At 62.1% G+C, this 14,192-nt stretch overlaps 3 protein-coding genes across 6 annotated transcripts; 2 read left to right on the top strand and 1 right to left on the bottom strand.

Annotated features, from left to right (window-relative positions):
* Positions 1-2,179: 2,179 nt before the first annotated feature.
* Positions 2,180-4,644, bottom strand: LOC309442591 (membrane-spanning 4-domains subfamily A member 12-like). The gene is made up of 6 exons (XM_082058560.1): positions 4,509-4,644; positions 4,189-4,308; positions 3,836-3,892; positions 3,452-3,583; positions 2,856-2,969; positions 2,180-2,774 (listed from the first exon to the last, which is right to left on the bottom strand). The coding sequence occupies exons 1-6, from the start codon at positions 4,596-4,598 to the stop codon at positions 2,658-2,660; spliced, it is 630 nt and encodes a 209-aa protein (XP_081914686.1). The 5' UTR covers positions 4,599-4,644; the 3' UTR covers positions 2,180-2,657.
* Positions 4,645-9,825: 5,181 nt separating this feature from the next.
* On the top strand, positions 9,826-11,931 carry CBLIF (cobalamin binding intrinsic factor). 4 transcript variants are annotated; one of them, XM_082058793.1, is made up of 9 exons: positions 9,826-9,953; positions 10,053-10,232; positions 10,321-10,464; positions 10,553-10,696; positions 10,766-10,941; positions 11,024-11,279; positions 11,370-11,514; positions 11,598-11,716; positions 11,796-11,931. In XM_082058793.1, exons 1-9 carry the CDS (start codon positions 9,884-9,886, stop codon positions 11,855-11,857), a joined length of 1,296 nt encoding a protein of 431 aa, XP_081914919.1. In that variant the 5' UTR covers positions 9,826-9,883; the 3' UTR covers positions 11,858-11,931. The 4 variants fall into 4 exon arrangements, with proteins under 4 accessions (XP_081914919.1, XP_081914918.1, XP_081914917.1 ...); XM_082058792.1 differs by having other exon boundaries at positions 11,793-11,908; XM_082058791.1 differs by having other exon boundaries at positions 11,024-11,514.
* A 380-nt stretch (positions 11,932-12,311) lies between these two features.
* On the top strand, positions 12,312-14,171 carry MRPL16 (mitochondrial ribosomal protein L16; the record flags this gene model as incomplete). The annotated part of the gene is given in 5 exon segments (XM_082057691.1): positions 12,312-12,341; positions 12,344-12,389; positions 12,998-13,063; positions 13,168-13,316; positions 13,637-14,171. Coding segments are annotated over 5 exon segments (777 nt in total). The 3' UTR covers positions 14,123-14,171.
* Between the last annotated feature and the right edge of the window lie 21 nt (positions 14,172-14,192).

Below are 14,192 nucleotides of genomic sequence, written 5' to 3'. Positions count from 1 at the left end.
GGGCTGTGTAGAAATACACATATAGAAAATAAACCTGTTTCTACAGAGACTTAAAACACCCAATTCCTGCATTTCCTGGGAAAACTGCACCTAAAACCAATGAAGCAGCAGAAAACCTTGAAATCCAGGAGAGAGAGCATTTGGGTTTAAATAGCGAGGGGCTCTGGGTTTAAACACTGAGGAGCTTTGAGTTCAAAACTTGAGGAGCTCTGGGTTTAAAGGTTTGGAGGTTCTGGGTTCAAAAATTAAGGGGTTCTGGGTTTAAAGACTGTGGAGCTTTGGGTTTAAAGATTGAGAGGCTCTGGGTTTAAAAACTGGGGGCTTTGGATTTAAAGGTTTAGGAGCTCCAGGTTTAAAAACTGAAGGGCTCTGGATTTAAAGGTTCTGGGTTTAAAGATTAAGGAGCTTTGGGTTTAAAGCTTGTGGGGTTCTCGGTTTAAAAATTGAGGAGGTTTGGGTTTAAAGATTGGGAGATTCTGGGTTTAAAGACTGAGGGGTCCTGGGCTTAAATATTGAGGGGCTCTGGGTTTAAAGATTGGGAGATTCTGAGTTTAAATACTGAGGGGTTCTGGGTCTAAAGATTGAGGGGCTCCAGGTTTAAAGATTGATGGGATCTGGGTTTAAAGATTGAGGAGCTTTGGGTGTAAAGATTGAAGGGCTCTGGGTTTAAAAATTGAGGAGCTTGGGGTTTAAAACTAGTGGGGCTCTGGGTTTAAAGGTTTGGAGGTTCTGGGTTTAAAAATTGAGGGGCTCCAGGTTTAAAGATTGAGGAGCTTTAGATTCAAAGCTTAAGGGGCTCTGGGTTATCGTCATCCTAACACCCCATTTCCCGGGAAGGGGCATTTTGAAGCCACAACGGGGATGCTCTGGGGGGGAAATAGACCCCGATGCTGGGAGGGGATGAGCCAGGAGGGGACCCCACAGAGGGACCCGCCAGCCTGGATTTGGGGTGTCAGGGCTACATGGTGACCCCTCCGGGGCTGGAGAACCCCCCGTCTGCCTTGGAGATGCAGGACAGTGTGGAGCCATAATGGGCCGTGAACTTGGGGTGAGCAGAAAGAGCCGGTTCATCCCGCTCCCCCAATCTCTGGGGCTTTTTCTACCCAACCGCCTCATTATTTTTTCAGAGCCGGGACCAGAAATAACTGACAGCGAGTGAATAATCCATGAGGCTCTGGCTGAGCAGCCCGAGCGCCGGCAGGGCAGGGCGGGGGCTGTTGGAACGGGAAAAATAGCATAATAATAAAGAAATTAAAAATAAGCTAAAGAAAATAAAACACTAAACACACAAGCAAACAAAACACACACACACATTAATTTGGCCCAAAAACTAAAGAGATGGTTCCAACAAGCATTCCCTGCACTGGGGCCGGAGGTGACATTTGGGGGCGGATACTGTCACCAAATGGTGGTGGGGGAGCAAAATCAGCCAGAGACCCCCCCTTAGGGTATCGATAACTCACCAGATGCTCCCACCCCTCTGAAAAATCGGCACCGGCTTCTCCTTCCTCATCTCCATCCCAAACTCTCGGGCTGCTCTGTAAATAACCTGCTGGATGCTCATCACCGCCCTTACTCCTCGTTAGCTCCTCAAACATCCCCCCCACTGTGGGGTAATTAATGATGGGAGTCAGTAACGAGCTTGTCAAACCTCTCTGCTGGTTAAAAATGGGCCGAGAGCTCTTTGGGCTCAATTCCCCCCCCCGAAATAAGTGATTTGTGAGGGGTCATTGCACGGGTGAGCGCTCATTGTGCCCCCCGGCTCTGTCCCCGTCACGTGGGGAACAGGGACCGTGTGTCACCCATGTCCCCGTGTCACCCCAAGGAGCAGCCCCAGCCTGGGGACAACTCCTGGGCTGGTGTCATCATCATTGTCACCGTCATCGCCGCCGGCTGCCCAGCTGCTCCAGCAGCGCTATATATAGCCAGATGTGCTCTGATGTGTATGGGGGGGGGATTAGGGGGGTAGGTGGGACCAGATGAGGGTGACGGACATAAGAGACCCCCTGAATGGGATGGACAGTGGCTCTGCACGGTGGTTTTGAGCTCCCAAACCCCCCGAATGAGGAGACACAGGCTTGGGCAGAGCGTTTATTTGGAAGATAATTCAAGCTGGGCGGGTAGGAGCCGAGGTAGATGCTCCAGCTGCCCCCACACATCAGGGGCTCTATGGGGTGTCTGCAACGTGGCCACCAGACCCCGAGAAGCCCTTGAACCCCAAAATGAACAAACCCCAGCAGCCAACCGGGGATTTACGGGCAGAAACACCCCATGAAGCATCCCCCACTAAATCCCTTCTCCAAAGCAGCCGGCAGGCAGAGCCCCGCTTTGAGACACAGCAGATGGGCAGGGAGGGGGCAAATTTGGGGTGCTCGCTGGCTTTTTGGGGGGTACCAGCATGTCCCAGCCTGCAGCGTGGCGGGAGGAGGATGCTGCAGCGCTGGGGATGGTTTGGGGAGAGTAGAAGCAGGACCCCGTACCCAAATCCTCAGCGCCAGCACCTGGCGAGATTTTGGGGATGCAAAGAAACCCAAGAGCTGCTGCTTTTTGGGGGGGTCAGGGCTGGGGGGGACATGCTTTCCCGGGGCGGGAGGCACTGGTGGCAATGGGAGAAGGTGTGACATGCTGCTGGGAACCAGCCCGGCCGCGGCTCCGCTTTAACTGGGCTGCTCTTTGGGGTCGTAGATCACCTCGGTGTAGCTGGGTGGCTGTGGCAGCTCCGTCAGCGGCACCGCCAGGTCCCCCTGGGTGGCACTGGGGACGATCAGCATGGCCTGGGGGACAGCAGGGGGTTGGGACGGTGCTGGGGGGGGGTCCGGTCGGGGCTCAGCCCCTCCGTGCCCCCCTTGCCCTACCTCGTTAGAGCTGAGGCGGGTGGCCCGGCACCAAAAGTTGGCGGTGGCCACAGCGATGCAGAACTCCAGGATGGTGAAGATGAGCAAGACGATGGAGATGCCGTTCCCTGCGAGCTCCAGGGGGGGGAAAAACAAACCACAAAACATCAGCAGCACACAGGAGGAGGAAACCCCACAGGACAGGACCCCCCTCACGTTTTGGGGCAAGGATTTTGGGGTTCACCTCCTCCCACAAGTCCTAAGCACCGCAGCCCTGGCTTTGGGGATGCTGAGGTCTCACCCAGACCCCCCCACCTCACTGTTTTTACGGCTTATAGAGAGAAATGGGCATTTCCAGGGCGTGAGTCATCTCCCGAGGTACCAGCCTAAAATAGGTCAAGCGCACGGCACCGCGGCGGCAGACGGGCCCAGGTCGGGGTGTCACTGGCCATGGGGTCCCTGATCCCCAGGGGTGATGGGGCTGAGCCCCACAAAGCTCCCTTGTCCCCTTGGAGGGCTCAGGGGGAGGAAGAACAGCCCTCGGTGGGGATGGAGAAGGGGCCAGGGATGGAGAAGGGGAGGGTCCCAGGGACTGGGGGGGCTGTACCCCCATTTACCAGGACCAGGTAGCTGTAGTAGTCGAGGCCGGAGCGGTAGAGCCCGTTGAGGTTGAGGTCTACAATGAAGGCGACGATGCCCAGCAGAGCGAAGATGGCGCTGATGACGTTCATGGTCTGGCTGCCCTTCACCTGTGGGTGCCCAGAGGTTTTGGGGACAATGGCAGACCCCAAAACCCGTGGGGACACCCCCCCAGGAGTCTGGACACAGGTCACAGCTCAGGCTGCCCTCAAGGTCTTTTTCCTTCTCTCTTTCCCATTGCTCGTTGACAGAAATAACCCCTGCGCGAGCTTTACATTTGGGTTTGCTCTGATGGGTTTTACCCAGGGATGAGCTGCCCCCACCCGCTCACCCCCCCGCAGTGTCCCCCCCGGGACACTCACCGCACACTCCGTGGGGCTCTTCTCCGCCCCGATGGACAGGCAGCCGGAGATGATGAACTGTGCCAGGAGAGACGGGGACAATCAGCTGCCACCAAGGTCACCCCGAGCCCCCCAAGACCCCACCCACATCAACAACCTGCCCACAGCTTTTGGGGGCACGGTGACCCCCACTTTGTGCATTGTCAGTCCTGGAGTTTTAAGGCTGCTGGACCAGAACCCACTATCCCTGGGAGCTGTGGGACACCCGTGGGCATCCCCCCCCGTGGGCATCTTTCCCCAGTGGGCATCCCCCTTCGTGGACATCCCCCCGCGTGGGTATCCCACCCCGCTGGACACCCTCCCGTGCCACGCACCGACACACCGCCCAGGAAGGGGATCTCGCCGATGACGAAGACGGAGGTGTAGACTTTGGTGAGCGTGGTGAGGATGATGCCGAAGCCGATGTGCATGAAGCCCGTCATGATCTGGATGGTCTGGGGATGGGACAGGGTGACATTTCCCCCGCCCCGCCCTGGGGATGGGGGTGTCCCTGTCCCCCCGCTGCTCCAGGGCCTGTCCGGGGGGGCAGAAATCCCCAGGGAAGGGGCAGAACCCCCCGGGGAAGGGGCAGGGGGGGTATTTTCCAGGGGTACCACCCCCTACCAAGTCACCCCCCCCCCAAAAAACAACTCACCCCCATCACTCGGTTCTTGCCCTTGGGCAGCGTCTCGGCCGTGTACATGACAGCGCGGCTGCCCAGCCGCAGGTTCCCCATCCCCTGCATGGAGGTGGCGGGGGGCAGCGGGACCCCCCGCCCGCCCCGGCCCCCGGAGCTGCCCCGCTCGGTCCCCGCGGGGCCGCCCCCGCCCCACCCCGCCCCACCCCGCCCCTGCGGCCTCCCATTGGCTCCGCGCGGCTGACGTCAGAGCCTGCAGCATCCTCGGGCCACCGCCCAGCCCACGGGTGGCCCCGCGACCCACGGCTGGACCCCCAGGCCCACGGGCGTCCCCACGACTCACGTGCATCCCCACAGGTGGACCCCAAAACTCATGTATGTCCCCATGACCCATGGGTGGACCCCACGACTCATGCATGTCCCCATGACTCATGCACATCCCCAGGATCCACGGGTGCCCCCACAACTCACACGTGTCCCCACGGGTGGACCCCAAGGCTCACGCGTGTCCTCATGACCCCAGGATCCACGGGTGTCCCCGCGGGTGGACCCCACAACTCATGCATGTCCCCACGACCCATGGGTGTCCTCATGACCCTCAGGTGGACCCCACAACACATGCATGTCCCCCATGACCCACGGGTGTCCCCACAACTCACACCTATCCCCACGGGTGGATCCCAAGACTCACACATGTCCCCACGACCCACAGGTGTCCCCATGACCCACAGGTGGACCCCACAACTCATGCATGTCCCCCACGATCTATGCATGTCCCCATAACCCACAGCTAGACCCCACAACCCACTGGTATCCCAAAGACACAGCTGGACCCCATAACCCACAGGTGTCCCCAAGACCCACAGGTGTCCCCATGACTCATGCATATCCTCATGACCTGCAGGTGGAGCCCCCTCCCCAGCTCTGCCCACTCACCGGTGGCCGAGGGACACAGATGGAAAAGGGGGTGCCAAGGGGGAAGAAGAGCAGCCCCCACACGCCCAAACCCACCCCACCCATGGCTGCAGCCCCCGTGGGGAGAGGAAAGTGGGTACAACCCTCACAGAGACACCCCAGCTGCAGGGGGGGCTGCTCACTGTTGCTCCCCCAGTTCAGGGAAGGGGCCCAGTGCCCTGTGGCCCCACGGGGCAGGATGTTCAGACCCCCACCCACAGCAAAGTGGGGGAGGAAAGTGGGGTGTCGGGGGGGCAGCACTGTCCCAATACACAGACTCTGCCCCCCGCCCCCGGCCTGTTTACAGCAGCTCAGAAGGAGAATAAAAAGGAACCAAAAAAAAAAAAGAAAAGAAATTAAAAGCCTCTCTGCAGCGAGTTCCTGGAAAAAAGATCCATCAGAGGCCATTAGGCACAAACGCCTCCTCCCTGCACAGGAGCAGGGACACGTGAGGGAGGGGGTGCCCCATTCCCGTGACCATTGTGCCCTGCTGCCCCCCCGCAGCCTCCAGAACTCCCTGGCCCCACAACGAGCCCCCCAACCCCATAGCAACCCCCCCAGAGCTCCCCAGGCTGCCTCTGCCTCAGCCCCCCCAGCATTTTTCTTATGAAGTCCTTTATTTGGAGTGAAAATAGAGTTTTGACCCCGCACAGTAAGGGGTGGGGGGGAAGATGCCCACACAGCCCCCATGGGGACCCTCACCCTCACAGCCGCGTCTTGCAGGATCCCCCCACATCGTGGGGAGCAGACCCCCATGCCCCCCTTCCCCAGACAGGGATTGTCCCCAGCTGCAGGAGGTGACAGGCAGAGGGGATTCAAAGCAAGTCCTGGTGTCATTGTCCCCCATCCCACTGCGGTGGCTTCACACCCAGGGGGGTACATGGTCTTCCCAAACCCCCACAGACCTGGCACAGCCTTTTCTGCCTCAGGTTTATTTCTAAAACCAGGATTTTCACACCATGGCAGGGACCGGAGGAGCAGGGGGTGTCCCTGGGGCGGTGGGGCCCATGGCCACAGCTCGGGGCTCCCCGGGGGCTGCCTCGGGACCCCCCTCCAGCCGGTTTTGGCTCCGGTGTCTCCGCACAGAGCAGTAGCAGCCGGCCATGCCCACGGCGGCAAGGATGGAGCACATGGCCACCATGGCCAGCGTGGGGCCAGGGACAGCTGGTCCTGGGGGGACAGACAGGGGTGAGGGGGACAGCAGGGTCACCCCAGCCACCCCCAGCCCCAGGGGACACACACACACACACACACACACTCACCTGGGTCCCTCTTCTCCCCCCGCACCACGGGGACCGAGGGGTGGCCAGGAGGTGCTGTGCTGGGTGCCAGTGCCGTGGGGACACTGGAGGGGACAGGGGACGAGCTGGGCAGAGCCGAGAGCAGCCCCAGGGGACCCAGCTGGACGGTGGCTTCACCAAGGAGCCCTGTGAGGAGACACCCATCAGGCACTGCTGTCACCCGCAGGGCTCTTGGGTGTCACCAAGGGGGGGTCTCACCTTGGCCACCAGCCGCCCGTCGCTGTCGCCGGTCCCCGCAGCCCCCCGGGGAGTCACAGCAGGAGCAGTCGGCCCCGTCCAGGGAGTGCCAGGCGGCTGCTGTGCCGTCGTAGGAACAGGCTTTGCCAAAAGTGTCAGCGGTCCCCTGCGCCACAGCCTTCAGGTGACAGCGGAGGTGGATCTGCGGGATCAAACATCCTCCTGCCACCTCCTCTGAGCTGCCCGGTGGCTCTGGTCACACAGCCACCCCATCACCACATGGGCAGGTGTGGGGGGTCACCCGCACCCCCAGACCCCTGACACGGACCTGGCTGCCGGAGGCGTTGAGGAAGAGGAAGGTGTCCAGCTGGAAGCGGAGGGAACCGTCACCGCGCCGGGGGAGGAAGCGGGAGCGACCAAACTGCCCATCCAGCAGGCACCTGCAGGGTGACACGGGACTGTCACCCCGCTGGGGACAGCCAGGCTCTTTCCTCCCCTGTCCCAAGCCCTGGTGCTCACCCATTGTCACCGATGACCTTGAACTTGAGCTGTGTCACTACACTGGGGCTGGCCACGCACTCATCCACAAAAACCCTAAGGGACACGGGCGGGTCGGGGCTCACCGACGCCTCGATGTTGATGATGTCCCCCAGGGAATAGGTGGCCTGGTGCTGGTGGGAGGACCAGGTACCTGGGCGACACATTGGGGACATCATCCCAGAGCCCCAGCCAGGCAGAGGGGACCCCCACACAGGGGAATGGGTGGGTTTGGGGTCCCCCACTCACTGTCATACGCATCCAGGGCGAAGCGCAGGCGTCTCCGGTGAGCAGCAGTGGAGCCAAAGGGGACCCAGGTGGGTTGCACACCCCCGGATGAAACGCTGCCCGTCCTGCAGAGCGTCCTTGAGTGGGGTGACACCTCCTGGGGACACCCCTGCCTGCCATGTGCCCCCACGAACCCAGTACCAAGGGGTCCCATGGTGGGTGACACCCAGGGGGCTCCACGGGGCACCCACATACCTGGGGTAGTAGCAGTGGATGGGGAGGGTGAAGGGTCCAGCACGAGCCACGGCCCCCCCGAGCATGGGGCGGTAATGGAGGACGTTGCTGTAGTGGATTCTGTCTGGGAGGAGCTGGGGGGGGACATGGGGCTGGAGGTATCACCTGGCTCCAAGCAGGTGTCACCTCCCTGTCCCCAGCACCCAGAAAGCTCCTTGTGACATGGCAAGAGCTGGTGTCACTTCACCAGTACCAGCCCCACTCGCTTTAATCAGTGCCCCCACCCTAGTATGAAGGTGGGACCCTCCCCATGGGGACAGCAGGACCTGGGGCTCCCCCACCACACGGGTTCGGTGACAATGATGGCACTGGCACCCACATGGTTTCCTCCCCCCACTGCAGAAGTTTCAGCAACCACAGCCAAGGACACCCCAGCATTGTCCCTCCCCTGTGGGATGCCCTACAGCCCCCCGAGGGGGACACCCCACATTGTCACCCCCGGCTCCTCACCTCCAGGGTGGTCCCGCAGCCCCCGAGAGGGTGCTCCAGCTGGTATTGGTCCCCATCAGTGCTGGTCACCCCACAACTGTGTCCCAGCGTCAGCTCCCCATCAGTCACTGGGCTCCCCAGGAGGCTGGATGGCACCGTCACCGAGAGCCACGTGTGGCCACATGTCACTGAGACTGGTGGGGAAACGAGAGGGAGCCTGAGCCAGCTTGCCAGGGACCCCCAGGCTACCCCCAGCACCAGTGTCCCCCCAAAATCCCCCCATTTTAGCATTTACAGCTTTAGGGACAGAGAAGGAGGTAGCACTGGGGGATTGAGCCACTTCATGCTGACACCCCAGGGCACCGATGTGACCTCTGAAGGGTCCCAATGGGGACACAGAGAGATGCAGGAGCCACCCTGGGGCTCCCCTCCCTCCAAATCCTGCCTCAACTCCTTACCCCAGGCAGCCCGTGCCCAGGCTGCGGTGACAAAAAAGAGCAGAAAGCACCTTCCCTCAAGAGCCTTCATCGCGTGGGGGGAGGAAGAGGAGGAGCTGCCTCCCCCACGGCTTTAACACCTGGGCCAGGGTCATCACCCACCCCCTCGCACCCACCTGGGGCTCGTCTCCTCCTCCCGGGGCCAGAACAAGAGCCCCTGTCGCTGTCCTTGTCCCAGCCCTGCTCCTGGTCCCTGTCCCTGCCTGGGGGGTGATGGAGAAGCTGGGGAGTGTCAATCTTTGGCTATGTGACACCCTCCTCACCCCAAAACCAGGCTGGTCCCTGCACACAGGGTGTCCTTGGGGCACCATCCCACTGCAGAGCCTCTGGGGAAACTGAGGCACAGCCAGGCCGATCCCTCTGCGGGGCTCTTGTCCCCCCACAGAGCCACCAGCACCTCCCAGTTTGGCATCAACCGCAGGGGCTGGTTTCCAGCCAGCTGCAGCCCTGTTCCCACCACCCCTTTGAGCCACGTCCAGTTGGTTTGTCACCCTGTCCCTGCTCATCCCACGGCCGCGGGATGGGGCTCAGAAGGATGCTGAGGAACAGGCTCCAAAACCTTCCTAAAATCCAGAAAAAAACACCACCCGCCTCCTTCCCGTCACCCCGGAGGTGGGCGACCTTCCCGCACCAGGATATCGAACCAGTTCAACGGGACTTTCCCTCGGTTAATCCCCACCAGTGATGGCTTTATTCTTTAAATTCTTTCCACCACCGCCCTGGGTGACCTCCTCACTCCTTTGTTCCTGGCACTGAGGTGACACTAGCGGGGCCGGAGTTTCCTGGAACTTACAAGCCTATTTGTGTGTGTGTGTGTTGGTCTGGATACACCAGCGGCGCTTGGCGGTGCCGGGGCGGCTGCGGGAGGGTCAATAACCGGAGAAGGGCACCGGGTAAAGCTAAAAGCAGAGGGGACAAGTGGAGAAACCAGTGTCCACGAGATTTTGGTGGCCTGAGTGGCCCTGAGGACACAAGGATGCTCAACGTGGCTTTTGGCATTGGGGTCCTGCTGGCCCTGTCCGGTGGCACGGCTGTGCGGGGCTGCGGTGAGTGCCAGCCCTCCTGCGGAGGGACAGGTGTCCCCACACGGAGGGGACACCCCCAGTGACCTCCCGGCGCGGGGTGTCCATCCTCTCTCCTCCCAGTCGCCCCACAGCAACTGGTCTCGGAGCTGGTGCAGCGCATGGACGACTCGATCAAGGCGGAGGGGACGCCGAACCCCAGTGTCCTGCTGGCCTTGAACTTGGCTGGGGCCACAGGCAGCAACACCCACAAATGGCTGCTGCAGGAGATCCAGGAGGAGGCTGTGACCAGAGCCCAAAGAGGTAGGATGGGTGGGGGGTGTCTCCCCTGTTGCGGCACCCCCGGTTCTCCCCAGTTCCCGGCGTGCCGGCTGCTCTCTTGTCCCCACAGACATGACGTCGGGGGAGGTGGCTCTGTCTGTGCTGTCCCTGTTCTCCTCCTGCCGGGACCCCCGGCACGTCCAGGCGCTGGGACTGACCGTCGACCTGGTCCAGGTCCTGCAGCAGAAAATGGATGAGGAGATGGCCATGCTGGGTACGGCGGGAGGCAGCGGGGTGTCCGGGGAGGTGTCCCCAACACCAGTCCCTTGTCCCCACCTCACTCACCGCTCTTGGCTTTGCAGAGGAGGAGGGGATCCCCAAAACCACCCTGTACGGTGTCAGCCTGGGCACCCTGGCCCTGTGCCTGGCCGGGGCAGGTGGCTACCAAGGGGCATCCGTGATCCTGGCCAAGCAGGTGCTGAGCCCCGACAGCCACCTCTCCGTGGGTAAGGGACCCCTCCGGCCCCGCTGTGTCCCCCCTCTGCCACCTTGGCAGTGACACCAGTGTCCCTTAGACACCCGTGCCATGGCGGCGCTGGCCATGACGTGCACGTACGGACAGACGGACCTGCAGGACCTGCAGGAGCTGCTGTGGGAAGCGCTATCGGCTGTGGCCAACGGCTTCCTCGATGAGCAGGAGGAGGGGGACGGTGTCATCGGGAACATTTACAGCACAGGGCTGGCCCTTCAGGTACAGGGTGACAGGCTGTGCCACCGCGGCCACCTGGTCCTGCTCCTGGAGTTGCTGGTGCCACCTCCTGTCCCCTCCACAGGCGCTGGTGGCCACGGGCAAGTTTTACGCCCCGCGGGTGTGGGACTGCGCCCAAGCCTTCGCCGCGGTGTCCCGCCACGACTACCGCCTGCCCATGGCCATCGCCCAGGTCCTGCCCGCGCTGGTGGACAGGTCCTACCTGGACGCGGCTGACCTGGACTGCGCCACCAGGATGTCCCCAAATCTACAGTCAACCCTGTCCCCAAAGCTACATCCGTCCCTGTCCCCCAAGCTGGGTACAGCCGCGGTTCACAGAGGTATCGCTGCCCCCCGACCCCGTGGGGATGATGTTCGCAGACCCACGTGGCACCGTGGCGGGTGCCCACCCTGCCCCTCTCCCCTCCCAGCAGCCACCATCACGGTTCACTACTCCATCACCAACACGCTGCAGGGAAGACACTTCAGCTACACCACCGAGGTGCAGGTCCCAGACGGCTCCGTGCTGCTCCAGGTGCTGCAGGTAGCACAGGACAAGGAACCTGACATCTTTAGGTGACAGCTGGGCAGTTTTGGGGTTTTTTGGGGGTTTATGGCATCCCTCAACCCACCCCTGAGCCCACCCGTGTCCCCGGCAGCTTCCAGACAGAGCAGACGTCCTGGGGGCCCATGGTGGTCTCCATCCACGGGCTGGCTGCCAACCAGAACAGAAGGACCTACTGGCAGTTCCTGAGCGGCGGGGTCCCCCTCCAGGAAGGTGGGGAGCTGGGTGGGGAGTACGGGGGTCCATGATGGGGTCCATGGTACCCCAACCTCACCCCGTCCCTCCACCGCAGGGGTTGGCACCTACAAGCCGCAGAACAGGGAGCACGTCCAGGCCGTCTTCAGCACCTACTGAAGCCACCGAGGGACCACCATGGAGTCAATAAAGAGCCATTTGTAGCACAAACCTCTGTGTATGTGCGTGTGTGTCTGAGCTGGCTCCTTGGGACGTGTTTAAAATACACAGGGATGAGGCTCTTAAGGACGTGGGTTAGTGACAGTGTTGGGTTAACGGTTGGACTCGATCTTGAGGGTCTTTCCACCCAAAACGGCTCTGCAAGAACAAGGGCTGTGGGGCATTGGAACAGGCTGCCCAGGGCAGTGCTGGAGTCACCATCCCTGGAGGGTTGGACAGACGGACATGAGGTTCTCAGGACACGGGGCAGTGCCAGGGGTGGGTTACGGTTGGACTGGATGATCTCGAGTGGCTTTTCCACCCAAAGTGAGTCTGTGATTCTGTAACTCCAGCCCCGGGTCCGCGTTTCCCGGGGGCGCTTTGGGGACGGACCGGGACCGGACGTGTCCCCGCCATGGCGGCCCCTCGCGGGCACTTCCGGCCGGGGCGATGCGGCCATGGCGGCTCCCGCTGCAGCTCCGGCCCGGAGCAGGTCAGGGCAGCCCGGGCGGCGCTTCGCGGGGCCGCCCCTTCCCGGGGAGCGTGTCCCGGGGAGCGGGGGGGGCACCGCCGGGATCGGGGCCGTCTGTATTACCGGCCGGCTGTGGCGGCCGTGGGGACACTGGGATCCCGGGGGGACATTGGGCTCCGTGGGGGGACACTGGGATCCCGGGGGGACACTGGGCTCCGTGGGGGGACATTGGGATCCCGGGGGGACATTGGGCTCCGTGGGGGGACATTGGGATCCCGGGGGGGAGAACATTGGGTTCCGGGGGGGGACATTGGGTTCCATGGGGGGACATTGGTATCCCGGGGGGGGACATTGGGCTCCGTGGGGGGACATTGGGATCCCGGGAGGGGACACTGGGCTCCGTGGGGGGTCATTGGGATCCCGGGGGGAGAACATTGGGTTCCAGGGGGAGACATTGGTATCCCGGGGGGGGACATTGGGCTCCGGGGGGGGACATTGGGATCCCGGGGGGGGACATTGGGCTCCGTGGGGGGACACTGGGGTCTCGGGGGGACACTGCTACCCGCGGGGGGTCCCTCCCCATGCTACCCGCGGATCCCTCCTGCACTGACCCCCGCTCTGTCCCCCAGGTCCCGGCGGTGTCACCGTCCCCCGGGCCGGGCTCAAGAAGTTGGTGATCCCCCCGGACTACAGCGGTAAGAGGGAGAACCCACCCCCCAGGATGGCAGGGACACCCCCCGATCTGCCACCCCCACACCGGGGTGTCCCGGGTGACCCCGCCATGCGTGTCCCCCCACAGGTGTCACCCTCCCGGAGAAGACAAAGCTGAAGTTCATGGACAAGGTCCCGGCGGTGCCCAAGGTCAAGCGGGAGCCCCGGCAGCTGCGTGACATCCGCGGGCCGTCCCGGGAGGCCACCGACTTCACCCAGGGCCAGTACGGGATCCTGGTGAGCGGGGGTGACGAGGGGGACAGGTGTGGGGACCCCCGTGCCTGGCGCTGAGCTCTCCCCTGGGTGGTAAAGCCACCAAATAAAGCAGTGGCCGGAGGGGACCAGTGACAAACTGTCTCCAAAAAGCTGGATTGACTGAGGCTCACGGCATGTACCTCAGTTTCCCCAGCGAGGGGATAAGGAATGTAAGACCGAGCTTAAATTGGATAGGAGGCTCTGAGACATCCCCGAAAAGCACGTGTGACGCCAGGGGAACAGGACAGGGGACCCTTTGTCCCTCTGTCTGTCCCTGAGGAACCCTGTCCTTCCCCCTGCAGGCCTTGGGGGGCGGCTACCTCCACTGGGGCCACTTTGAGATGATCCGCTTGACCATCGGCCGCAGCATGAACCCCAAAACCATGTTTGCCATCTGGCGGGTGCCGGCCCCGTACAAACCGGTGACGCGGAAGAGCTTGGGCCACCGCATGGGAGGTGGCAAAGGCCCCATCGACCACTACGTGACGGCGGTGAAGACAGGGCGCTTGGTGGTGGAGATCGGCGGGCGCTGCGAGTTCGAGGAGGTGAAACCTTTCCTCACGCAAGTGGCCAAAAAACTGCCCTTCCCCGCCGTCCCCATCAGCCGCGACGGCCTCGAGCAGCTGCGGCGCGAGGAGGAGGAGAAGAAGCTCAACAACCAAAACCCTTGGACTTTCGAGCGCATCGTCACCGCCAACATGCTGGGGATGCGCCGGTACCTCAGCCCCTACGACGTGAAGTTCCAGGGACGTTACTGGGGGAAATTCTTCCTAAAACACCGGGTGTAATGAGCAGCGGGGCTGGGAGCTGCATTAATTAAACCTCACAAGAACTTGTGTTGATCGTGTTGGTTTTTCG

Source organism: Streptopelia decaocto, assembly GCF_964273445.1.
Source record: "Streptopelia decaocto genome assembly, chromosome: 7".
NCBI lineage: Eukaryota > Metazoa > Chordata > Aves > Columbiformes > Columbidae > Streptopelia > Streptopelia decaocto.
This window is presented reverse-complemented; position numbering and strand designations above follow the sequence as displayed.

Coding starts and splice junctions, on each gene's coding strand:
- LOC309442591 (XM_082058560.1), bottom strand. CDS start 4,598: ATGCAGGGGATGGGGAACCTGCGGCTGGGCAGCCGCGCTGTCATGTAC. Junction 3,584..3,835: donor AGAGCCCCACGGAGTGTGCG/GTGAGTGTCCCG, acceptor GGGCACCCACAG/GTGAAGGGCAGCCAGACCAT. Junction 2,775..2,855: donor CCCGCCTCAGCTCTAACGAG/GTAGGGCAAGGG, acceptor GCTGTCCCCCAG/GCCATGCTGATCGTCCCCAG.
- CBLIF (XM_082058790.1), top strand. CDS start 9,884: ATGCTCAACGTGGCTTTTGGCATTGGGGTCCTGCTGGCCCTGTCCGGT. Junction 11,515..11,597: donor AAGGAACCTGACATCTTTAG/GTGACAGCTGGG, acceptor TGTCCCCGGCAG/CTTCCAGACAGAGCAGACGT. Junction 11,717..11,792: donor CGGGGTCCCCCTCCAGGAAG/GTGGGGAGCTGG, acceptor GTCCCTCCACCG/CAGGGGTTGGCACCTACAAG.